The sequence below is a fragment of the Trifolium pratense genome, linkage group LG6 (assembly GCF_020283565.1).
Source record: "Trifolium pratense cultivar HEN17-A07 linkage group LG6, ARS_RC_1.1, whole genome shotgun sequence".
Taxonomy (NCBI): Eukaryota; Viridiplantae; Streptophyta; class Magnoliopsida; order Fabales; family Fabaceae; genus Trifolium; species Trifolium pratense.
The window spans coordinates 1,008,530-1,035,401 of NC_060064.1; the positions used below are offsets into that span (position 1 = coordinate 1,008,530).

General features: G+C 30.5%; 2 protein-coding genes and 1 pseudogene across 2 annotated transcripts; 2 read left to right on the forward strand and 1 right to left on the reverse strand.

Annotated features, from left to right (window-relative positions):
- The first annotated feature begins 753 nt into the window (after nucleotides 1-753).
- Nucleotides 754-4,866, forward strand: LOC123889625. The gene is made up of 7 exons (XM_045939043.1): nucleotides 754-1,529; nucleotides 1,690-1,776; nucleotides 2,382-2,648; nucleotides 3,338-3,508; nucleotides 3,709-3,762; nucleotides 3,879-4,025; nucleotides 4,301-4,866. Exons 1-7 carry the CDS (start codon nucleotides 1,314-1,316, stop codon nucleotides 4,676-4,678), a joined length of 1,320 nt encoding a protein of 439 aa, XP_045794999.1. The 5' UTR covers nucleotides 754-1,313; the 3' UTR covers nucleotides 4,679-4,866.
- An 8,428-nt stretch (nucleotides 4,867-13,294) lies between these two features.
- On the reverse strand, nucleotides 13,295-15,336 carry LOC123889626 (annotated as a pseudogene).
- A 7,111-nt stretch (nucleotides 15,337-22,447) lies between these two features.
- LOC123888982 (F-box/FBD/LRR-repeat protein At1g13570-like) lies at nucleotides 22,448-24,663 on the forward strand. The gene is made up of 3 exons (XM_045938154.1): nucleotides 22,448-23,419; nucleotides 23,520-23,672; nucleotides 24,358-24,663. The coding sequence occupies exons 1-3, from the start codon at nucleotides 22,448-22,450 to the stop codon at nucleotides 24,661-24,663; spliced, it is 1,431 nt and encodes a 476-aa protein (XP_045794110.1).
- Nucleotides 24,664-26,872: the final 2,209 nt, after the last annotated feature.

Here is a 26,872-nt window from a genome sequence, read left to right on the forward strand (position 1 = left end):
CTTGAGTATTTCTGTGTAGTTAGGAAGTTCAGAGAAACACTTAGAAAATTAATTTTAAAAAAATTACTGGTCTACATTTATGATAACAAAAAAAATTAATTTTTTTTTGGATACACATTATACTTTTCCAACACCTTGATGCCCCCAATTTTATTATTGTTCTTATATACAATAATTTATTCTTCTCCTTCACCTAGAGAATATTGAGAAATGACTTCTTTTTACATAGATTGAATTTTTCTTTAGGGATGTTTTCTCTCGTGATGTTCGTTTAGTTCTCGTCTTGTTACGGTGTTTGTTTGATTTTAATTCTCTTGTTATATTTTTCTTCCACTTAACATTATATAGTACCATTAACCAATAACTAGTTTGTCATTGTTACATGTATGAATATTTTTGTCACTTTAATTTTCTCACATTAATTGCAAGTATCTTAGCCGTTTTATATTATTAATTTGGATAATGAGTTTGTTCACAATTTTTTATTTTTTGTATTGTTAACTTGCATCTTAGGTACTCGACCAATTTGAATGAATATCAATTTTTAGTAAAAAAAATATGTTTCTAAACCTTAAGGATCTGCTATTAAGAATGGAGGGATTACTATAAGGAAAAAAGCTGTGAATATAAATAAATAAAAATAGAGTAGAAGGTAGAGAGTTTGGATGAAAATATTTATGGCAAAGTGTATGGTGGCAGGTGCACATTGAAGTAGTGTAATAAAAAGGGGATTGTTTTCAGTTGGGTAGGTTTGAGTTTTTATAATGCTTTCATTATGTTTCAACTTTGATGCCAGCCATGCCAACCGCAAACTTCTCTTTAATTTCTTCCTATCTCCTTAACGTTTGTGCAATCTTTAACAGCTAGCAATAATCAATATGCATGTTTATAGTTCATTCATCATCATATATGGAGTACCATTATTATTGTTATTATTACCATCATATATATGAATAAAATGCAATATGCAATCATGATATGATAGTCCAAAGAGGGTCTCTTTGAGCTAACAATTTAATTAACCTCACCAACCATCCTTTCACCATTAATACTATATTTAAGATAGGATAAGAAAGAGAAAGATAAAAGAGAGTTTTTTTTTTTTTTTACTTTCCTACATGTTCCTCTCAACTTAGGAGAAGTCGTTTTTCAAGTTCCTTTTTCATTGTTTGGTGTTAATAGTTTGTGTATATGGTAAAATGGAAATGCCCATGAAAGTTAGGTTTATTTTGTGCTGATTGCATTACTAGTAATGGTTTTGTAGCTCCTTTTTTTATCTATTTTTTCTTTCTTGGTTTTGAAAGAGAAACATTATGGACACTATTGTGAGGAAGAAAACAATTTCCACTTCTACTCCTTCTTCAAATCTTGTTCTTGCTTTATTGTTCACCTTCCTTCTACAAACAATTATTAGAGTTGAATGTAGCAACCTAAATTACACAAAGTATAGGAAAGTTAGTAGTTTGAGACTTGAAAGGATTCAAAGGCACTTGGACAAGATTAACAAGCCCCCTGTCCTAACCATAGAGGTAATATTATTACTCTATTTAATTCTTAAAAATAATTATTATTGCTATTGGTTAATAATATTGCAACGTTTGTTGCCAAATGTTGTTTTCCCTTTATTTTATATGATATAATAATTAAATAATTTAAGTACTTGGTATTGAATATTGTTAATTATTTCAGAGTGAAGATGGTGATCTCATAGATTGTGTTCACAAAAGAAAGCAACCAGCCTTAGATCACCCCCTTTTAAAGAATCACAAGATCCAGGTATATTCATCACACATCATGCTTCATTCTATACTTTTCTTTTTCTTTTTAAAGTTTGTCTCCATGTTAATTTCATTTTCTACTTGCTTGCATTAATTAGCACCACTTAATATTCTACAATGAGTAGTTAGTAAAGTAAAAACAAAATTTGATATTTTTAATCATTTATAATTTTGTTCTGCATGTGAACATAATATAAATCATTATTTAACTTATTCTTCAATAGTCACTTTAAAAAAAATCTCATTAGTTAATATTTTACTTTTGATGAATCTAATATTAATATTTTACTTTTGATGAATCAAATACTATAAAAGGAATCAAATACTATTTTACTTGATTTATTGAATAGTTGATATATTTGATCAAGTTACATCATTTATTCAATAAACTTAAAAAATAAACCATTCTTATTTAAAGGATCAGAGGTAGTGGTATGTTTTATTGGTTTGGAAAGGAACTTGACTCCTATATATAGGGTTGATTTTTTCATGATGTACTTTTTTTTTCTATTTTGTGTCTACTATAGGGTTGATTAGTTTTTTGGTTGATTAGTTTTAGTTTTGGTTTTGGTTTGTTTATAATTAATAATTAATATTGAACAGAAAATGCCAACAATGATGCCAAAGGGGATGAATATTAATGTAGAGTCACTTGATAGAAGTAGTAAGAGTGGTGGTGATGCATGGCAAATGTGGCACCAAAATGGGACACGTTGTCCAAAGGGAACGGTGCCAATACGGCGGAGCACGGTGCATGATGTGTTGAGAGCTAAGTCTTTGTATGAATATGGTAAGAAACAACGGCGGTCGCCACTTTTATTCCGCCGCATCGAACCCCCAGATGTTGTTAATAATGGCAATGGCCACGAGGTACGTATTCTTATTATTTGATTCTCTTTTTTTTGTAAAAAAAAAACTCATTCCTTTCAAAACTTTCTTTTCCAACTTAATTACTAATTTAGTTCTCTCTTAATTTTTTTTTAACTCCCTAATTCTTAAGGGAAGGTACCTAGTAATCTAGAGTTTGATTACGAGATAAGTAAAATCTGATTATGAATTGTTCCCACCATAAATCAAACTTGATTTATAATCATTTTAAGAAAATGACAAATAAATAGAAACACAATTTTTCTAATTAAGAAGAAAACTTAAGAAAATATAGTAACAGACACTGCTTTCATTGCTCTACAGTCTATACTTTTTTAAGACAATGTTTCTATTTTGGAAAATGTTATTTAGACACAATGTTTTAACAAAAATACAACAAAACTACACTTTTTGTTTTTTTTTAATATTTGTTGCACATCTCGATATTCGTGATGTGAGTGGAGAAAGTATGATGTCGTATTTTTGTCCAACTATTTTGTATTTACATAACACATCTCTTCTATTTTAGGTCTCTAGATAGCTCCTGAGTATTCATTTATGTTAGTAGCATTTTCTTAACTGTCCATATCACATTTACAAAATAAAATTCTTTTCATTCGGATAATATATTGAGAGAAAATTAATTAACTAATTTTGCATTTAGTAATAATTTGGTTGAAATATGTATGTAGCATGCAATTGCGTTCACAGAAGCTGGAGAAGAATTGTATGGAGCAAAGGCAACAATAAATGTGTGGGATCCAACCATAGAAGTAGTCAACGAATTTAGTCTTTCTCAAATTTGGATTCTTTCTGGATCTTTTGATGGCTCAGATCTTAACAGTATTGAAGCTGGTTGGCAGGTACTATGTTCAATCTTATACTCCCTCCGTCCCAAAATATAAGCAAAAATTGGTCAATGAAAGTTGATGTATTTGGTTTAAAATTTAGTCCAGATACATTCACTTTTATTGACTTCCTTTTGCTTATATTTTGGGACGGAGTAGTACTACTTCACTCATCCCAGAATAGTCTCTGAAGCTTTGATAATTGTACTAGTCAGGTCAGTCCGGAACTTTATGGTGACAGTAGGCCTAGACTATTCACATATTGGACGGTGAGAATTCTCCTTTCATCATTCATAGATGGTATTATTACATCTTTTGATTATTTAAACAATGTTTCAAAGACACTTATTTAAATTCTTCTTGATTAAATTATTTATAAGCGTAGAGTGACACATATCAAGCAACAGGATGTTACAACCTTCTTTGCGCTGGTTTTGTGCAAATAAATAGTAAGATAGCCATTGGAGCTTCAATTTCACCTCTCTCTTCTTATAATGCCAAGCAATATGACATTACCATCCTCATATGGAAGGTTTGTATTTATTTTAGTTATTCTCATACAATTTTATATAGAGTTTAATCTTTAATACATTTTCTACGTAAAAAGATTATGCAATGTCGTCAATCAATATAATTTTTCACTTCATCAACAAATTTAGTCTCGAGTATCTTAATTATATCAAAAATTACATATAGAATGTGATTGATTTACATGACAAAAATACCAACACAAAACTGCGTAACATATATGAATGTTCAATTCTCGAAACAATAAAGTTTAACATCACACAACTGTCGTGTAATTAGGATCCACAAGTTGGGAATTGGTGGATGAGATTTGGTGACGGCTCATTGATAGGGTATTGGCCAGTAGAGTTATTCACACATTTAGCCGACCGTGCCACCATGGTGCAGTGGGGTGGCGAGGTGGTGAATTCTCGTGCCAATGGCCAACACACCTCCACTCAAATGGGTTCTGGTCGCTTCGCCGATGATGGTTTTGGAAAATCAAGCTACTTCAGAAACCTCGAGATCGTAGACATGGACAATAGTCTCACCTCCGCGACCAACATAGTAACCTTAGCCGAGAACAAAAATTGTTACAATATCAAGAGCTTCTACAACAACAGATGGGGCACACACTTCTACTATGGTGGTCCGGGCAACAATCCACAATGCCGGTGATCATGAAAATGATTAAATCAAATTCATGATTATCACTATTTCTTCTATTTCAGCACGTACTTAATTATACAATATATGTAATATTTAATCAGCTAGTTAATTCAAGTCCAATTAAGTCATTTTTCTCTAGCTATCTTTATGTTACATATTCTTTACTTGTACGTAAATATAAAATTGTTATTGAGCCATTTCCATTTTTGTTTCTGCCATATTGTTTCAATGACTTTAAACTTTAATCGAATAACTTTAAAGTTTAATCTATGAAATGTCATGCTTAATTTTCTCCCTATTTTTTTTTCTCTTCAATTTAATGCTTTTTCCCTATTTTTTCCTAATATATTAATGTTGTAACAAGTAGTGAAGAGTGTTAACTGTGAAGAACAATTTAAGCTGTTCATTTTCATTCTTTAATTTTTTTTATAAGGTACGTACTGTGCACGTCCCATGCTAGAATAGAGTTATTTATAAATAAAATTTGAAAGGTAATGATGCTAACCGAAGTTTCAAAATCAGAAGAAAAAATCAATCGTTGGTTCAGTGGTAATTGGAACTGAATTTGATAGGAAGGATGACGGTTCAATCTCCCGTAACCGCGATCGGGAGAAGACTAAAACCACTTGATGACAGAACTGATCACCGAACCAGATTAGACCGATAAGTATGCCAACAAAATAAACTAACAAAACACTAAGTGCATGTTTGGTGCACATAATAACAGTGTCAAGATATTATATAAAACATGATAATGATATGATACAAGCATGATTTACTATATTTTTTATTTGGTGAACACATTATAACAAACATGATTCGATATTTTATTATATTACATACCTCAAAATAATATGATTAGGTATATATTATATTTAAATGATAAAATTATATATCCTTGTAAAACAATTTTTTCTAAACTCTTTTGTAATACTTTAATTTTATAAATAAAGATTTAAATAATTAATTAAATAATTTTAAATAGAAATCATGAGCAAATAAACAAGTTAAAATTTTTATAAGAGTCATGATCAAATAAATAACTCAATCATACATATTAAAAAAACTAAATAAATATATGATATTTTTTATATTTAAATAATAAAACTACCATTGCAAGAAATTATATTTAATCTATAACAATATATAAAAAAGATATGTGAGTTTGGGCTGAATTTTTATCCTTCCATAATTGGTCTTAACTTCCTCTAACTACCTCTCTTTTTCTTTCTTTGTTTTTCTCAAAGTAACCACCTTTGTCACTAGGTGGGTGTCTCATAAAAAAGTCATTCATGAGTTTTGGTGTGAACTTTTCATAATACCAACAATACCCTTGATTTTTTTTAGTAATAACAATAATCTTTTATTAACAAATTAACTATAACATAAGTTTTTTTTTTGACATAAGTAGTTTGTTATAAAATTTAAATTAATATCCCTATTTTGCAATTAAGTATTCTAGTTTTAGTAGAATTTTGATGTTTTAGAATATATAAATTACAAAACAATTTTTATAAGAAAATTGTGTATTTGTATTTAAAAATTAATTTTGTCTCATATCTGTTGGGGTTTGATTGTCAAGTCTTACATTGCCTAATGGGATGGAGCGGAATGAAATAAATCTTCCATTTCACTGTTTGGATATTTTAAAAAGAAGATGAACAAAATTGAAGGTAACGGGTGGTATGAGATGAAATCTATTCCATCCTATTTCATTCCATTCCATTATTATTTTTAAAATCCAAACAATGGAACATTATTCTATTTCATCCCGCTCCGCTCCATTCCATTATATTCCATCAATTCAAACAGAGCCTAAAATAAAGGACGTTAAAAAATAGGTATTGGAGATGTCCCACATTGCTTAAAGTAGTGAAGCAAGGGGAAAAATTGATGGAAAAATCATGTTTGTCTTGTGGAAAATTAAGTTAAATGATGTGATGTGCTACAATCAGGATTACACAAGGGATATGGAATGTCCGAGCATGTAAAAATAAATTGTCCAGGTGGAGCATTATATGTCCTTATGGTATTTTTGTTATACCATGCAAAAGGACAAGTTATTGTTAGCTAATTCAGGACAACACACGGACATTGGTTGACATTGATGCAAGGTGTGTGGTGAGATGTGTCGATGGCTGAAGAACTTCGTGAAAGCCAACATGAGAGTTGCACCATAATCTTTCAGCAAGGTTTCGACATGAAAAAATTCTTGTGATGGTTTAGTTCTCAAGTGAAGAAAAATCTTGGGATGATTTAGTTCCAAGTGAAGAAAATTCTTGGGATGGTTTCAAGTGAAGTATGATTGTCGGTATAGAGAATGGAAGCGGAAGATGGAACTCTTGCAATCAAGTTGGAGATTGTTGGGGTTTATTGTCAAATCCTACATCGCCTAGTTTCTTAAATAAAGAAAGAGGTTAAAAAATAGCTATTGGATAAGTCTCACATCGCTTAAAGTTCTTTGTTTTTAGATGCACCAATTCGACTTTTTGTTATTCTCTTGTACTTTTGTAGTTAGGTGTTTGCTTTGGAGAGTGTGGGTGTACTTGGGGTCGTGGGAAGGTTGAGGGTAGTCTATGTGTTGTAACAATTTTCACATAGTGATATTCTCTGGTTGTATGTCTTGACAACAACCGTTATTGTTTCTCCGATTTTGGGGTTTCCACGTTATATTGTTGTGTTGTGATTGTGTTCTTTTATTTTCTTTATGTCTGTTTTTCCCAACAAGTGGTATCAGAGTTGTGGTTCGGCTTGGTGGGGGAGCAAGAGTGGATCATAGTATTGGATCAACTATATGATGTGGGACGCGGAGAATGTTGGGTTTCAAGTGTGAATGGTTAAGTCCCACATCGACCATGTATGAGAAAAATGTTGGATTTATAAGAGAGAGATAACTCATTAACCTAATGTCTTAAAGTTTTTGTGGAGATGTGGCGTCTCCCTCTCTCATAATCCTGGAGCATTGACCCCATTATTTCTTCCAAGATTTCCCGAACTCCCAAACACTATCTACCTACCAAATGGACCCTAATTATGAATGTTTCACAAAATAAATAAAACACTAAGAATGGTCCACCCACATGGTGGTCAAATGATTTCTCCGTTCCATTCTACTAGCACCCTCACAAATTATATATAAGCACACTTGGATTGGTTTATTTTAAGTTTATATAAGCTTATATGTTATATTTGTGTTTGGATAAATTAATAAAAAGTGTTTATACAATTTAATAAGTTATTTATGTCATATTTTAATAGGTTAAATATGACAAAATGTCTCACTTTGAATCGTGTCTAATCCATTTTAAACAATGTTAACATATTTTTTAAAATTTGTTTTTTGAGTAAATCTTCAACTTATCTTATTTTTCTATGGTTATTTTTTTCTTCTTCACACTTATCTTTTTTAAAATTTATTTTTTTGACTCAATCTCAAAATTTATAATTGCTTATTAATAACACATCCAAACACTTCAATTTATAAGTATTTTTTAATGTAAACATTCAAACGTAAAAAGTTTATTAAATATAAGAGTTTATGATGTAAACCCTCATATTATAAACTCTAATACAATAAACATTTGCATAAATTTTTTTTTTTTATCCAAACAGACCATAAACTCTTAGAACTCTACAACCACAAACAATAATAATACCTCAAATTAATATCAAATACTACTAACATACAAAAAAGATTTAAATTATCATATTTATATTATGTTATGTATTAATGCTTATTATGTTAAATAAAATAAATTATTTTCTTTATATTTGGCCTAAGGACCATAAAATTGGGACTTATAATTTATTATAAAATTGTTATGACATTTTAACTCATACATTTGTTATGATACTTACCCATATCATATAGAGCAAGATGAATTGTTTTGATTAAAAAAAGTGCGAGGTAATTAAGATTTTTGTTTCCCTCTTCTCAAATTTTGTCTTTTTTACTTTTATGAAAGAAAAAATTATTTGTTTAAATAATTTGCAATCAATTTTTTGATCTTCCAAAATCAAGAAAGTGTTGGTTTTGCGTTTTTTTTTCTTAGTTTTTTTGCTTTTCATTTTTTTTATTCAAGTGGTGAACTAATCATGGATTTGAATAATCTCCTTTTCTGTTATTTCTTTTCTTATGTTATTTCCTTTATTCTCCTAACTCTCTATCTCTCTTATTTTCATTCTCTCTTCTCATTCAAAAAATAATAGAGAGATAAAGAATTAGAGAAGGAATGAGAAAAAAGAGATGGAAATGATCCAATTTGACTAATCATCACTATTGTATACAGAGGCGGAACCAATGAATGGCTGAGGTGGGCAGCAGCTACCCCGAAATAATAGAAAATTACTAAAATACTGTTGACATTTTTATAAAATAAACAATATATATATATATATATATATATATATATATATATATATATATATATATATATATATATATATATATATATATATATATATATATATATTTGGTTACACACATAATTAACAAAAACGAAGCGCTAGCCCAGTGACTCCTAGCACGATTGTAATTGTGGAGTTCGGCTCACCTATTTTTTTACATTTTTCTTTTCTTCATTTTTTTTATTTTTTTATTTTCTTCAGTTTCTATTTTCTTTCAAAATAAATATTATTTAAAGTTACACAATTTAATTTTTTAATGACCAAATTTGTGTTTATTATAACTTAATTTTTTGTGTGAAATATAAATTTATATTTAGTTTAATTATTATTTTCTCAATTCCACCACTGATTGTAGAATTATTTTTGCAGAACAATGGAATATGATTTTAAGGCAAAAGATATTAAGGAGATCGAGGCTAACAACGGTGGTATGCAACAAAAGCCTTCCGGATCTATCATGCGTTTGTATATATACGGGAACAGGAATGATAAATATAAAGATTTCCTCAAAAGGAGAGCTACTGAGATTGCTAAAACTAATGGCTATACTGTAACTTTTCTTGACAAAGATCCGGGCATTTGATGTGAATTTTAATAATATTTGTCACTTTATCTATTAAAAAAAAGTGACAAGTTTGTATAAAATAATGGAAAAAAAAAAAAAAAGAGTGTCAGGTTTATATATATAAAAAAAAAAAAAAAGAGTGCCAGGTTTATAAAAAAAAAAAAAAGAGTGCCAGGTTTATAAAAAAAAAAAAAAAAGAGTGTCAGGTTTATAAAAAAAAAAAAAAGAGTGTGAGGTTAGATTAGATTGATTAGTAGTACTTAAAAAAAAAAAAGTTGTTATATATTACTATAATTTGCATAGTATATATGATGGTGATAATGTAAATTGATGTACATAACTATATTACAATAAATAAACCTGGCCTCGTTCACAAATATTATATTTGTTCCTTCTCCTTCTCCTGTCTTTTTCACTAGAACTTAATTAAAGCATGACAATTTAAAGAAAAATATTAACTAGTGTTCTAACGTGTTCTAACTTAATTAATTTTTTTTTGACATTATTACTAAATCATCAACATGTCATCAATCTTTTAACAAAAAAGAAAAAAGACTGTCCCAATAATTTAGTATTCAGCTGCAAATTAAATAAAGTTTAGCTAAGAATTACTTTTATCGAGAGTCAAAATTTAGTTCTCCCGAACAATTAATCCTAAAGAAAGCTCGTTATTATTATTATTATTATTATTATTATTATTATTATTAGGCAAATGTTAAATAGTGCCCCAGGGGCACTTGTTAAGGATTCAAATTTAGAAAGTTTTACTTGGAAATAATGTAGTCAATACAACAAAAATTTATATTTTGATGTTTTTCATGCACAACTTTTATTTTATTTCTTCTTTTAGTTGCTTACTAGTGCCCCGAGAGCATTGATTAGCAAGACCCTTATTATTATTATTAGTTTTTATTTAAAGGCAAGGCCAGTCCTGCACAAGTGCAGAGAGCCTACACACCCGGACCTCCATTTTTTTGGCCTAAAAAAAAAAAACTTGTAGTAGGTTTCTAAAAAATAAAGAGATTGATTTAAAAATTAAAAATAGTAATATATTTCAATTTGAAGTTTTACTTGTGTTCTACCATGTTACAAAAAAGAGCTAAGACTTTTTTTTATTACGGTAATTGACAACGATCATTTGAAAATATATAATATGAAGATTTGTTCGACAAATTCGCTTCAAAACCTATTAAGTGGAGGTATTTTTTTAAGTAGTTAGAAAATATTGTTATTTTTTTTAAGAAGCTAAATTAATCCGCCTAAAAAAATTATGCAAGAATAAAAATATCTTTCGGAGTCGGGCCTCCAAATAATTGGAATTGGCCCTGTTTTTAAAGGGAAAATCCACGAGTGATTCTTTTATTTTTAAAGGGAATTGGCCCTGCTTATTCTCGTTATCATTATAACGAATACGAGTTTATTAAAAAATTATTTTCACCAGGAATCAAAATTCAGTTATCTCGAAACAATTTATCCTAAGGAAAGCTCATTATTATTATTATTATTATTATTATTATTATTATTATTATTATTATTATTATTATTATTATTATTATTATTATTATTATTATTATTCGGATCCGTTGACACAAATATTAAACATGACACCAAATCTAAAACATTCGTTTGAAATTCAATCAAAGGCTCAAGTTCTTTCCTTAAAGTTTTCAGTTTTCATCCTTATGGGCTTTGGCCACCTCTCATATTACTTTAAATCTAGTTCAAAATCAACTCAGACAAATTACGTGATCAAACTCACACAATAAGATATACTCCTAACACCTAAGTCCTATCTTCCTTGTTTCTTGTTTCCCCTTTTCTTCTCCGTTAGGTAATAGCCTCCTTTCATTATGGTCAACTTTTCTTGTTTCCTTGTTTCATGCTAACCGGTGCCCCCGGGGCACTGGTTAAGGAAACCAAAAAAGAAAATTTTAAAATTAAAAATAAAATTGTTTATACTTTCGAGGTGTTGACTGCACAAACTTCGATATGATATTATTATATTTAGTTCCTTAAACAGTGCCCGGGGGCACTGTTTAGCATTTTCCTAATAATAATACATACAATAGAAAATTTCTAGGGACCCGACGTATTTTTAATTGGACCCTACATTTTTTCCTTAAAAATCTATTAAGAAGTATCACATCGGTTGCGAGATGACCTGAATATGTGTTTATAAGTAAGAGGTAATCCTCATGTTACAAGCCGATTTTGTAAGAATGAGCTAGACTCAATACTCAATTCTAAAATGGTATCAGAGCTCTTCACGATCCGCTGGGCCGCCTGCTATCAGGTTTCCGCTATCAAACCAATTAATATGTGTTTATAAGTAAGAGACAATTCTCACCTTACAAACCGGTTTTGTAAGAATGAGTTTGAGGTTTTAAAATATGGTATGGTTTTAAAATATGGTTTGTGGGTATTGTTGTGGCTTATTTTCTCACAACGACCTATTAAATTACGAGACACAACTGAAACTATCCTTTTTTTTTCACTTTGCATAAATATTATACTCTAATATATTTTAATAGTGTATAGGGTGTGCTCATAAAAGGAATTTCGACGATGTGGGGTCAAAAAGTCTAACTAAGGGATTATTGGTTATAAAAATGATAATGAAGTGGGGTCACCAGCCCCCATTTAAGACAAGTAGATCCGTCCCTGTTGATATCGGCATTATATTTCTTCAATCCAACCGTTGAATTAAAAAATCTTATTGAGTAGATCAACTTCACAAATTTTTATAAAATTCAAAAAATGTAGTTATGTATTCAAACTATTGAAATTCAACAATTTTTTTAAAAAAATTTCGTACATTCAATTAAAGTTATCATAAAAAGTATCAAACAATTTTGAATTTTTATAAAAATTTGTGGAGTTGATCTACTCAATGAGATCTTTGAATTCAACGGTTGGATTAAAGAAATATAATGCCAATATCGAGTTATTAAGCGAAATAAGTTAATGAAAATTTACTCATAAGTCAACGGATCCCTCCAAATTATATATACAATACAAACAACTAGGATCAAAGGCAAATAAAAAACGCTTATAAAAAAAAAAAGGCAAATAAAAAACAAACTAAAAACATACCAACTAACTCATAACATTCTTTCCAAAAGAGGCTAAAATATCACACTCAGGCCAAAGACATTACGCGCATAAAATATAATAGGGTAAATAGGTTTTTACCCCTGCAAAATAGGCGAATTTTGCATTACCCCCTGCAAATTTTTTTTTTGACATAACCCCCCTACAATTTGAAAATTTCTTGCCTTTAGCCCCTGGTTGCACAACAAGCGGGTGACATGGACAAAATCTTGACATGGCACATACACGTGGTATTTATTTATTTTTTTGTCCTTGTCACCCACTTGTTGTGCAACTAGGGGCTAAAGGCAAGAAATTTTCAAATTGCAAGGGGGTAATGTCAAAAAAAAAAAAATTATAGGGAGGTAACACAAAATTCGCCTATTTTACAAGGGGGTAAAAACATATTTACCCAATATAATATGTCCAGACTTATATTGGAATCCTTTAACACGTATTTTAGATAACTAAACTATCATGATCAGAATTTAATAAATTTTAAAAATCATAAATTAAATTTTTTGCATTCTAGTACAAAATTAAAATTAAAGAATTATACAATTTTATAAGAGCACAAGTTTTTCACGTCCTACTATTTCTTCGCCTTGAATTTTTTCACTAATTTTATCACGTCCACTTTGAAACCACACAGGGTTAGAATTCATATCCGACGAGTCATCTTCTCTCCAATAGGGACTCACAACTATTTTCTCAAGTTTCTTAGCATATTTTAAAACATTCATAACAAACTCAATTTCATACCAATTGCCAACACAACCTCCAAATTCAATAACTTTTACTTCGTCATGAGAGAATATTTCAACATCCCGAATATCTTTCTGATTTTCAAAGAGTCTTGGAACTGTAATCTGACAATACAAAATTATAATCACAACATGAATGTTTGAACCAATGAATACAAATAAAAATACTATATAACAAAATTATCCATAAACTAATAAATAAAAAATATTATTATAAAAGGAAAATGTTAAGCAGCATCCTAGAGTAATGGTTACAGAAGCAAAAATAGTAATATAATTCTAAAAGTAATGTATTCAATGTCTTAAAGTTTAAAAAGAATATTTTCTACTTAAAGTTATATATATATTAGCCATTCAAAAAAAAAATTGAACCTTATACAAATATATTAACGAGTTGCAAGTTTGCAACTCCTTATGAGGAATCAAATTAAAATTTAGATTTTGCATAAAAAAATAATTTAAAAGTTAGATTTGGAAATATAATTGGTGGCCAAGTGAATATAAAAATGTTTAAATGTATGCGGTTTAGAAGTATAAATTTATTTATAAAGTCATGTCCGGATACAAACTAGAATAACCATTAAAAAAAGTAAATCATGTGTATTAATCATGTCCACTTACCATGACAGAAAGTTTCTGTAAAAAAGGCGAAGCTTGAAGGATGTTTAAAATTAACATAAGATCAAACTCCTCATACTCCTCTTCATTTAAGTGGAACCAGGGAAAGTAAATCAAAATGTCCAATTGCTTAAGATATTTTAATGGTTGAGTTATTTTTGGGGAAGTTCTAATCTGAAAAACAAAGACATGCAAGATTCAAATTATAATTCAAAAGATAAAGAAGTGAAAAAAAAAAAAATTATACACTTCCAACACTTTATGACTAACCATAGAATATATTTCCAAACGCATAATCTCAAGTTCAGGAAAAGTTGCACATGGAGCAAATGCCCTAAGATCTTCTTCCCATATAATGGGGAAGTTGATTCTCTTCAACACATTATTATAAATGTTCAAGGAAGATAGATTTCTTCCACAACAACATTCTAATGAAGTGAGTTTAAGGCAGTCCACTAACATTAATTTTAAGTCTGTGATGACATTGTTGGATACCCTATAGCAGCTTGACACATTTAGATGATATAAGGATGAATTTACTATCTTTGGTACTGATGATTTGAACTCACAACAAACTAAGCAAAGCTCTTCAAGGAGCCGACAATTAGATAACAAACTTTCTATGAATATTTCATCCACTTTTACTCTCACTAGTGAAAGCGATTTCAAATGTTTGAAGTCACAATTGGTGGGATGGGAAACAAGACAACCTTCAAGACGTGTAAATATTTTAGAGTCGAAGCATTAGTCTCCGAAAATAAATCGAAGGCAAATTTGTAACGTTCGCCTGAGTGAGGTTGAGGTAAAAAAGGCCACCTTTGAAATAGTAGATTGATTCTCTCTACTCCCTTTGCAATTACGAAACTTATCCATTGATCAATAGTACTACTTTGTTCACAACTTAAACTAAAGTTCACCAAGAAAGAATCAATCTTTGTGCCAGGAAAATTCTTGAGAAATTGATCTACTCGTTTTATAAATTTATCCCTACTCACTTTCAGATTGACATATTTACTTTTGACATCAGTGAGATACCCGTTTTTTATTAGTTCATCTTCACTTCCAAGCACACTGTGGATATCAAAGTATATATCTCTCCTTAGACCCCAAAGCTTGCACCACCTTTTAGATAGTACACTTGTTTTCAACAAATCTTTCATGGATAACCTTGTCAAGATATATGACAATATTTCGTCTGGCAATTCACTAATGCGATCATCCATTTTATCCCGATCATGGTTAGAAAATAGTGACAATGCACCTGAAATATATTGGTAAAGTTTAATAATTTTTGTAACCAAAAGGAAATTTGTTCTTTCTAAGTAAACCAATTTTAAAATATTAATGTTCTTTCTAAGAAAAGAAGATTTAAAATTAATAGAACAGGGATAGATATTTCCAACTAAACAAACAGCTTAGTATATATCATGTAGAAATTGACTAATAAACATATACACCCAGCAAACATAAATAAAGAAACAACATAGTTTTGAGAGATGAGAAGTGACTCACCGAAACAAGTTGTTAGATCGAACAGTGAAAAATCCATAACGAGAATAATAAGTAACTCTTTTTTTTTTTTTTTATAAAACATTAGCGTGCATAGGCATCACATGATAATTATGACATCCAAATTATGTTGGCACCCCATAATCAAGAATAATAAGTAACTCACATGAACAAGTTGTTACTAATTTACTTTTACTTGCAGATGCGGCACTTCAGTGCTATATATATATATACACACACTTTGCTTGTGTAAAGAGAAATTATTTCCTGATAGAATCTTAATAAAAAGATATAAAAAATAAAAGAGTAAATAGTGTTATACCCCCTGCAAAATAGTCGAGTTTTGCGTTACTCCCTGCAAAATATTTTTTTGAGATCCCCCTGCAATGTTAAGATTCCTTGCGTTACCCCCCTGGCTCAACAAGTGGACATATGACATGGACGAATCTTGACATGGCAGCACACGTGGAAATTAATTAATTTTTTTATTTATTTTTAAATGCCAACTCAGTAATTATTTATTTTTTAATTAAAAAAATGAAAAAAAAACTTAAAAGTTGTTATATTTTTACGAACTTACTTAAAAGATTGTATTTTTTTTTACTAAAAGTTGTTATTATATATAAAAAAAATATAATACATTATATGGGGGCTGCTAACTTAGACCCAGTTGGGTCTAAGTTAGCAAGGTGCACCTTTTGAGTTGGACAAAAATACCCATTTTTTTAATTTTTGAAAGAATAGAGCAACAGGGGCATTTCTGTAATTTTCTGCAATTTTACACGCGCCCCCCACTTCTTTCCCCCCCCCCAGGACACGTGTCACGCTGTTATTTGCCAAAACCAAAGCGCGTGCATCACACGCGCCGACAGGCGCGAGTGGGTGAATTCTGACGCGGAGAGAGAAACCTTTTTAAAAAGGCAAGGCCACGTGTCACGCTATTATTGGCTGCGTTAATTTTTTTCCATTTAATACTTTAAACTCGATTATTTCGTCGTAAATTAATTTTTTATTTTTTATTTTTTATACCAAAATTCATAATTTTTTTTTCTCTACAAATAGAGACTTGGTTCGTTTGATTTGGACACCGAAAAAAAAACGCAATTTTTCATTACTTTAAACTCGATTATTTCGTCGTAAATTAATTTTTTATTTTTTATTTTTTATACCAAAATTCATAATTTTTTTTTCTCTACAAATAGAGACTTGGTTCGTTTGATTTGGACACAGAAAAAAAAACCCAATTTTTCACTACCTTAATCTCATTTTTCACTACCTTACATCAACTCACTGAAACCATTCTACCAGAAAAATGGTTTCGGAGTACAAATCTCTGAAACCATTCTACAAGCTAAATGGTTTCAGAAGCAAATAACTAATAATCAACTTACTGAAACCATTTTACCAGCAAAATGGTTTCAGATTACAACTCTCTGAAACCATTCTACCAGATAAATGGTTTCAGAAGCAAACACAATTAATAAATTACTCACTGAAACCATTCTACCAGTAAAATGGTTTCAGAATACAACTATGTGCAACCATTCTACAAGCTAAATGGTTTCAGAAGCAAATAACTAATAATCAACTTACTGAAACCATTTTACCAGCAAAATGATTTCAGATTACAACTCTCTGAAACCATTCTACCAGATAAATGGTTTCAGAAGCAAACACAATTAATAAATTACTCACTGAAACCATTCTACCAGTAAAATGGTTTCAGAATACAACTATGTGTAACCATTCTACAAGCTAAATGGTTTCAGAAGCAAATAACTAATAATCAACTTACTGAAACCATTCTACCAGCAAAATGGTTTCAGATTACAACTCTCTGAAACCATTGTACCAGATAAATGGTTTCAGAAGCAAACACAATTAATAAATTACCCATTGAAACCATTCTACCAGTAAAATGGTTTCAGAATACAACTATGTGCAACCATTCTACCAATTAAATGGTTTCAGAAGCAAACATTAGTTTTTAATTACCGTTTTATCTCATTTAATTAACTAAAAATAGTTTCAGGTCTCCAAAAATTTCATAAAATATACCAAAAGTTCCAGAATATTATCTACTATTTTCCTGGTATAATGGTTTCAGTGAGTTGGTTGAGTTTACAACACACAAGTAACGTATTTAGTAAACAATAAAATGAGATTAAGGTAGTGAAAAATTGCGTTTTTTTTTTTGTGTCCAAATCAAACGAACCAAGTCTCTATTTTTAGGAAAAAAAAAATTATGAATTTTGGTATAAAAAATAAAAAATAAAAAATTAATTTACGACGATATAATCGAGTTTAAAGTAGTGAAAAATTGCGTTTTTTTTTCGGTGTCCAAATCAAACGAACCAAGTCTCTATTTGTAGAGAAAAAAAAATTATGAATTTGGGTATAAAAAATAAAAAATAAAAAATTAATTTACGATGAAAAAATCGAGTTTAAAGTATAAAATGGAAAAAATCACGCAGACCCATTCATATGCTGACACGTGGCTGCCTTTTCAAAAGCAAAATTTTCTCTCTCCAGCTTATAATCTAGTGTGGCGCATACAGGATGATCTGATAGATCAGGATGATCTGGGCTGTCTGATTGATCAGACAGTCTTAATGAGATCACATCTTGGCTGTCTGATGGAAATCAACGATCTGTAACCATGGTCCTTCCGTACACGCGCGACACTGGATCCATGTCTATTAATTGTTTAAGAAGGTGGGGCGCGTGTTGTTATGTTTTTTTTTATGTAAAATTACAGAAATGCCCTTGTTGCTCTATTCTTTCAAAAATTAAAAGAATGGGTATTTTGGTCCAATTGAAAAGGTGCACCTTGCTAACTTAGACCAAACTAGGGTCTAAGTTAGAAAACCCCTATATATATATATATATATATATATATATATATATATATATATATATATATATATATTTATATAATAGCAAATACAATAATAATAATAATAACTAATAATAATAGAAAGAAACAACTTTTTTTTTTACAGAAAATAGAAAGAAAGAAGATAGAAAGTTGGGTTTCATTCACGATGAAAATAGATTTGCCCTAACTCCCAAATTGAAATTGAAAACGAACAACAATCGCTGAATATGAACGGATCGAAAACGAAGATGAAACCGACGAACACCAAGAAGAAGGAAACGGCGAACTCGAAGAAAGAAACGACGAAGAAGAAGAACGAAACTGTGAAGACGAAAAAGAACAAAACTGAGTTGGCAATTTTTTATTACAACTTTCTTTTACCTAGGTTCGTAAAAAAAGTTTCTTTAAAAAAAAAAGTTTTTTTTTTCATTTTTTTTAATTAAAAAATAAATAATTAATGAGTTGGCAATTAAAAATAAATAAAAAATAAATTAGTTTTCACGTGTCATGCCACGTCAAAATTCGTCCATGTCATATGTCCACTTGTTGAGCCAGGGGGGTAACGCAAGGAATCTTGACATTGCAGGGGGTAATCTCAAAAATAAAATTTACAGGGGGTATAACACTATTTACCCTAAACGAGAATAATAAGTGACTCACATGAACAAGTTGTTACTAATTTACTTTTACTTGCAGATGCGGCACTACATTCAGTGATATATATACACACACACTTTGCTTGTGTAAAGAGAAATTATTTCCTGATAGAATCTTAATAAAAAGATATCAACAAAAATAAAATCGTAATATTAATTGTTGGGTTTCTGTATGTTGGCTACAATTTGCAAAAACATCTTTTAGCCAAGTGTTCAAACATATGTGTGTACACCAAGTGTTGAGATAAATGTACGTACACTTGGAACAACATTTGTATGTCTGACTGCGCGCCAGCTAGCGTTTTTATTTTCTATTCAATCTTTCGAAGATTTGATTGAAGAATTATTTCGTGGTTTCTTACACAACAAGGCGCACGTGCTCTATTGTTTCTGATGGCAGCCGAACCCTAGTTCTATTTTCTAAAGGAATAAAATAACTTTTAGAAAATATAATATTTGTTTCAAAAATATATCTTATGAAGATTGTTGCAGAAAATATAAAAGATTTAATTTAATAAGATTAGAAGATTTAATTTTAAAATATATTTACAACAAATATATTTATGGGAGGAATATTTGATGCAAAGAAAGATTTGGTAAAAATATATATTTTGCATCTAGAAGATTTCTTGGAGCTGAAGCATTATGAAAAGCCCACGAGGCTCTGCTATTTAAAGGGTGTTGCTAACCCTGTTTTATACACCGAAACTTGAAGCTAAAATAGAATATCAAAGATGTAGTCTTTTAAGGGTTTCGTGTCTTTAAGCCACTCTCTAGGAGAGTTGGTGTAAAGTGAACCACTCGGGTTGTGAGATGGTCACTATGTCCTCACTCAGAAACCTGTAGGTAATGAGTTGAGAATTGTACTTGGAGGAAGCTTTTAAGCAACTCCAAATTGGGAACTTAGTCGTTGGCTAGGTGTTAATGTCATTGAAGTGTGTCTTCATCTTTGTCAAGGAGAGTGTCTCCATTCTGTTGTTATTGAAATCCTTACTGGTTGTAAGGTTGAGGGGAGTGAGACAGGGTCTGATATCTAGCAGTTCCTAGGTAGAAGTTGCATTGGGTAGGGATTAAGTGAGGAGTTGTAAACGGGGGAGTTTAGCTCTGAATTAATACTGCTGATAGTGAATTTCCTCCTGGATTGGTATCCCCCAGATTAGGCTGTTAGGCTGAACTGGGTTAACAATTATGTGTGTCGTTTATGTTTTTCAGTATATGTTTTTAATGCTCTGTTTTATTGTTCTTACTGCTAAGACAAGTGTTACGACAAGTGCTGCACATCGTGGACAACACTTGTCTACTGTGTACCAGAATTTCATTAATAAAAGTATTTTCGGATAGAATTTTTTTTATTTTTTTCTTCTTTTTAATTTGTTTCCTCTCGTGCATTATTACCAAAAAAACAAAAAAGAATCTTTCGTGGATTTTCCCTTTAAACGGGACCGATTTCGACTATTTGGAGGTCTGACTTCAAAAGTTAAAAATGAAATTCCCAAAAAAGAATATAATCAATTGATCCTGGGTCTGACGGTACGTATAGAAAAATATTTTTCGGGAGAGGTCAATCTTTTAAATTGATCTCAGTTACCTCGATAAAATTAGTCTTCACAGTTTCACGCGAAAGATAAATTTGGTTTATAAAAAAAAAATTATAAAAAATAGTCATCTTTATAACTAACATGCAAGATATTTTATTCTTGCATAAAAAAGAAATTCTTATTCTAATCAATGATAACAAAATTCTTTCTAAATACTTAAAAAAAACCTCCACTTAATAGTTTTTAAAGTAAACTTGTCGATCAAATTTTCATATTATATATTTTTCAAATGATTGCCCATTTCTATCAATACTAAGTCATTAACTATTTTTTGTAACATAGTAGAGCACAAATAAAACTTCAAATTTAAATCTACTACTATTTTTATTTTTTAAATCAAAATCTTTATTTATTTTTTTGACTAAAATAAAATAATCATTCATTCAAATTGATAGATACATCAGATACAAGCACAAATTCAATATCGCTAAAAATATAAAGGATACGAACGCCGCAAAAAACAGGAAAGCAAATAAGCACCGCATGAAGATGAGAAATCAAACAAGCACCGCATGAAGATGAGAAATCAAACAAACACCGCAAAAAGACGGAACGAAGAAATCACAAAATAAAACAGAAAAACTCTAATCTATGTGAAATATCACTTATTTAAATAAGGCAAATGCTAAATAGTGCCCCCGGGGCACTCTTTAAGCCCTTAAATAGTAAATTTTTTATAGAATTTTTATCGGAATGCGTAAAATCAACGCATTGGAAGTTGTAGTATTTAATTTTTTGAATAAAAAGTTTCTTTAAATGGAATGCTTAAAGAGTGCTCCGGGGACACTCGTTAGCAAGACCCAAGTTAAATTTTAAAAAAATTGTGTTAAATCATAGTTACCGTCAATCTAAAGTACAATTTAAAGTGGCAAAAAAATTAAGTGACGGTGCACATGTTGCAGCATAGACGGCAATAGACCAACGCCGTTGAGAATTTGGATTGGTCAAAATTATTAACAAATTTTCTTTTTTAATTTTAAAATAATTTGTAAGATTTTATTGACTTTATGGAAGTTTAAAAGATTTTTTCAATATGGTTCAAAAAAAAAAAAAGATTTTTTCAATCATGAATTTTAACAAAAGATTTCATAGATTTCTAATAAAGATTTTTAAGATTTGATAGTAATTTATTTTCTTTACTTTTTGGTGTGTGTATATATTAATACGCTTTCTCGTTGCACAAACAAACTATATATTTCCTCATCATCTTCTTCTTCTTCTTCTTCTTCTTCTTCTTCTTCTTCTTCTTCTTCTTCTTCTTCTTCTTCTTCTCGTTATGAATTTTTCAGTGTTCGATTTAACTACTTCTTTCGGTTAGTCACTTCACTTCCCATCTCTCAAAACTATATATTTCCTTAAATATATGTTTGCTGGGTATATATGTTTATGTTATACTTCAATTTCTACATCATATATATGACACTACTTGTTTAGTTGGAAATATCTATCCCTGTTCTATCAATTTTTTATTTTTATTTTAGTTACTAAAATTAGTTTACATAGAAAGAACAATTTTAAAACTGTTTCACACTAGCGTCCCCGTAGAGCTATGATAAGAAAATTGATTTTGTCATTCAAAAAATGTTAGCAGTACAATTTATTGTTTGTTTGTCTTTCGTTCATATAAATTATTAAACTTTACCAATATATTTCAGGTGCATTGTCACTATTTTCTAACCATGATTGGGATAAAATGGATGATTGCATTAGTGAATTGCCTGACGAAATTCTGTCTTGTATCCTCACAATGTTATCCATCAAAGATTTGTTGAAAACAAGTGTACTTTCTAGAAGGTGGTTCAAGCTTTGGGGTCTAAGGAGAGATCTATATTTTGATATACACAATGTGCTTGGAACCGAGAAGGAACTACTACAAACAGGGCATCTCATTGATGTCACCGATGTATATTCTAGAACTTTAAAATGTGTCAATTTGGATTTGAGTCCAAAAGAATTTATAAAACGAGTAGATCAATTTCTCAACAATTTTCCTGGCACAACGATTGATTCTTTCTTCGTAAACTTCTATTTTGATTGTGAACAAAGCAACACTATTGATCAATGGATAAGTTTTGCAATTGCGAAGGGAGTAGAGAGAATGGATCTACTCTTTCTAGGGAAGCCTTATGCGAAGCGCACAACTCAATACAAACTTTATAAATTTGACTTTGGCTTATTTTCAAAGACTAATGCTTCAACTCTAAAGCATTTGTGTCTTGAGAATTTTCTTGTTTGCTATCCCACCAATTGTGACTTAACTCCGTTCAAACATTTAAGATCTCTTTCACTTTTAAATGGAAAAGTGGATGAAATATTCATAGAAAATTTGTTATCGAATTGTCAACTCCTTGAAGAGCTTTCATTAGTTCATTGTGAGTTCAAATCATCAGTACCAAAGATAATAAGTTCATCCTTATGTCATCTCAATGTTTCAAACTGTTATAAGGTACCCCCCAACAATTGCTTCACATCACTAAAGTTAATGTTAGTCGACTGCCTTAAACTCACTTCATTAGTTTGTCCTGGAAATGATCTGTCTAACTTAAACATTAATAGTCATGCGCTGAAGAGAATCAACTTCTGTATTGACGAATATTTTGATGCATCTGCTCTCTGCGAAACTTTTCCTGAACTTGAGATTATGCATTTGGGAATAGTTTCTATGGTAAGTCATAAAGTGTTGGAAGCATGATTTTTTACTTTTTATTTTATTTTGCATTTCTTTGTCTCTTGAATTATAATTTGAACCATGCGTCTTTCTTCAGGGCACACCTTTCCTAAAAATAGCTCAACCACTCAAACATCTTACACAATTGGATTGCATTTACGTTTCTGACATCACAATTGAAGAATGTGGTCTTATGTTGATTTTGAACATCCTTCGAGCTTCTCCTCATTTGCAGAAACTTTCAATCATGGTAAGCGGACATGATTAATACACATGTGGTTTATTTTTTTAATGGTTATTCTAATTTTTATGCATGACTTTAGAAATAAATTTACACTTCTAAGCCACATACATTTAAACATTTGTATATTTACTTGGCCACCCGTTATCTTTCCAATATAAGTTTTAATTTGATCCCTCTATAAGGAGTTGCAACTCAGTATTTTATTTCTATAATACTATAATTTTTTTATTAGTTTAGATAATTTTATGGCTTTGGCTAACATGCACAAGTGCACCATATGGTGCATGGTGCACAAGTTAGCGATTTCATTATAACGACTGCGAAATCCACCGTTGGGTTGAAATTTTATATCATATAGATTATTCATAATCCACCGTTTGATATGTTATTGAGACCCGTCAAAATTAACGGTTTATGAATTTTTATTAAATACCGTTAATCTTTACGAGTCTCAATAACATATCAAATTAATTTTAAATTTTTTATGAATGATCTATATAATATAAACTTTCAATCAAACGGTAGATTTTGTAAAATTCGTATTCGTTATAATAAAATCGCCGACTTGTGCACCATGCACCATATGGTGCACTTGTGCATGTTAGAACTTGCCTAATTTTATTAGATACTATTTTGATTTGTATCTATCGATTCAAGCATTTATATTGTGATTATAATTTTGTATTGTCAGATTGCATATCCATATCTCTTTAAAAATCATAAAGATATTGGGGATGTTGAAGTATTCTCTCACGATGAGGTAAAAATTATTGAACTTGGAGGTTGTGTTGGCAATTGGTATGAAATTGAGTTTGTTATGAATATTCTAAAATATGCTCACAATCTTGAGCAAATAGTTTTGAGTCCCTATTGGAGAGATGATGACTCGTTGGATTGGAAATCTAACCCTACGTGGTTTCAAAGTGGGCGTGAAAAAATTAGTGAAAAACTTCAAGGTGAAGAAATAATAGGACGAGAAAAACTTGTGCTCTTATAAATTGTATAATTCTTTGGTTTTTATTTTGTAGTAGCCTACAAAATTTTTAATTTATTAAATTGTAGTCATGATAGTTGGTTATCCAAAATGCATGTGAAAAGATTCAAGTGTAAACTTCATCATCAATAATGGACATTCTATTTTGTGCGGGTAATTAAAGGTCTTTGGTTGAAAAAAATTCTTCCCACATCTCTACGTTTAATCCTTTATCCGCTATAAAACAAATCAATATTCCAATTTTATCTCTTTTATTATTTGACTCCACCTCTATATTTACTCAAAGTTATGAATTAGAATTTTGTTTCTAAAGACTCAATTTAGGTGTTTGTGTGTTTTATGTGTACATTTGGGGAGATTTACTTTTGTCATCCTATCAGTTTATTGTGTGTTTTACGTCTTTTTCTTCGCAATGAAGAGAGACATCTTCTTGTTGCTGCTACATGGGAACTCCCTTATGTCACTGCAGAGGGGGAGGCGTGCAAGCTTTAGACAGGTGATCTTCGAAAGTGATGGTGTGAGTGAGTTTTATTGACTCTGCTCTATTGTGATTATTTTTTTTAAGAAAAACAAAACAAACAAATAATAATATTGAAAAAGAAGAAGGTGTGTTGTGTTGTGTTGTCCATGGTAGTGGAGCAACCTATCAATCATTGTATGAATATGGTAAGAAACAACTGCGGTCGCCACTTTTATTCACTTTTCATCTTCTCCAAAAACCTATTCCCCTTTTCTGATCCATTCCTGAAACCCCATCACCTCTCTATATCTCTACCTCCATCTTGCTTCCGCCGTGCTGCCTTACCACCGCCGTGAAAGCCTCTCAAAAATATATATATTATTGTTTTTCAAACTCGTCTTAGTTTTATTTAGCAAGATTTTACCAACTTTGTTGAAGAGCTTTGCAATTCATTATTCAAAGGAAAAAAATTTCATGAATTAAACTGCGGAGGAATAACGATTCTATTATCCACCATTTTTTTAATCTCTGTAACCGCTGATTTGAGATGGAATTAACTCTAATGATAGTTCTATTGTCAAAATAATACTATAAGGCAACATTAAGTTTCTATTTTATTATCCTTCTTTTGATTTTTGTTGACAATAACAAAATGATATTCATTCATTCAAATTGATAGATTACATCAAAAACAACCACATAATCAACATCGCTAAAAACGTAAAGGATGAACCTGCGAACAACACTCACAGCATCCGAGTTAATAGCATACGACGGCAAAAATGCCTACAACAAATAATATGATAAAGTTAAAGTCACCGAAGTATTCATGCCTCCGGATCTGCAGCGTTGAAGCCCAAATCATTGGTTGAATCTGTAATTGACTGAAGCCGGTCTTTTCAATAGAAATCAAATGAACACCGCACAATACGGGACAACAAAAACGTCGCACAAGACGACGAACAACACAACGCCGCACTTAGACGACGAAATCACAAAAAAGAAAAACCTGATCAATGTGAAGATCACTTATTTAAATAAAGAAGAAAAGGAAAAACAATTATGAGGGGTGATTTTGGGTCAAAAATTGACCCTAAAACCACCCCTCCTTGATAGATCAAGAAGAAAAAAACTAGGTTAAGGTGGGGGGCGGCGGCTATGAAGAAAAGGAGAAGAAAGGTTAGACAGCTGACACTCTTTCTTTTGATTTTTATTCCACAAAAAGGTAACCTTTGTTTGGGAATTGGATCTGGTACAGTCGTTTTTTCATCCAGTTGTTTTATAGTCGTCCGATCACGATCGAACGGCTTAAACAAATGCAGTCAATAAATAAGTTTTTAAATTGTAACCGTCTAATCTTGATCAGACGGCTACAGATGACATGAATGCGTGACTGCACCAAAAAGGTGACTGCACGGAATCCGAGTCCCTTTGTTTGTCCTTTTGTGTTTCAATACTTGGTAACTCAACGTATATTTGTGACACTTCAGAGGGAACCAACAAAAATTCAAAATTGCCTAATCATAAATTCATAATTAAATTGTCAAACTGACGTGATTGCCCACAAAATTAGTGAGCTTGGTAGATAATATAAGTGTATTAACGGAAGTTTACAAGTAATTAGTTTTATTATAGTTGTGGTAGATTAGTTTTATAGTTGTAGTAGATGTAGTTGTAATCTGTTTGGAAAGACCAATAAATTAGCTTATAACTTATAGTTTTTAGTTTACGTTTGGTAATAGTTTTTAAAAA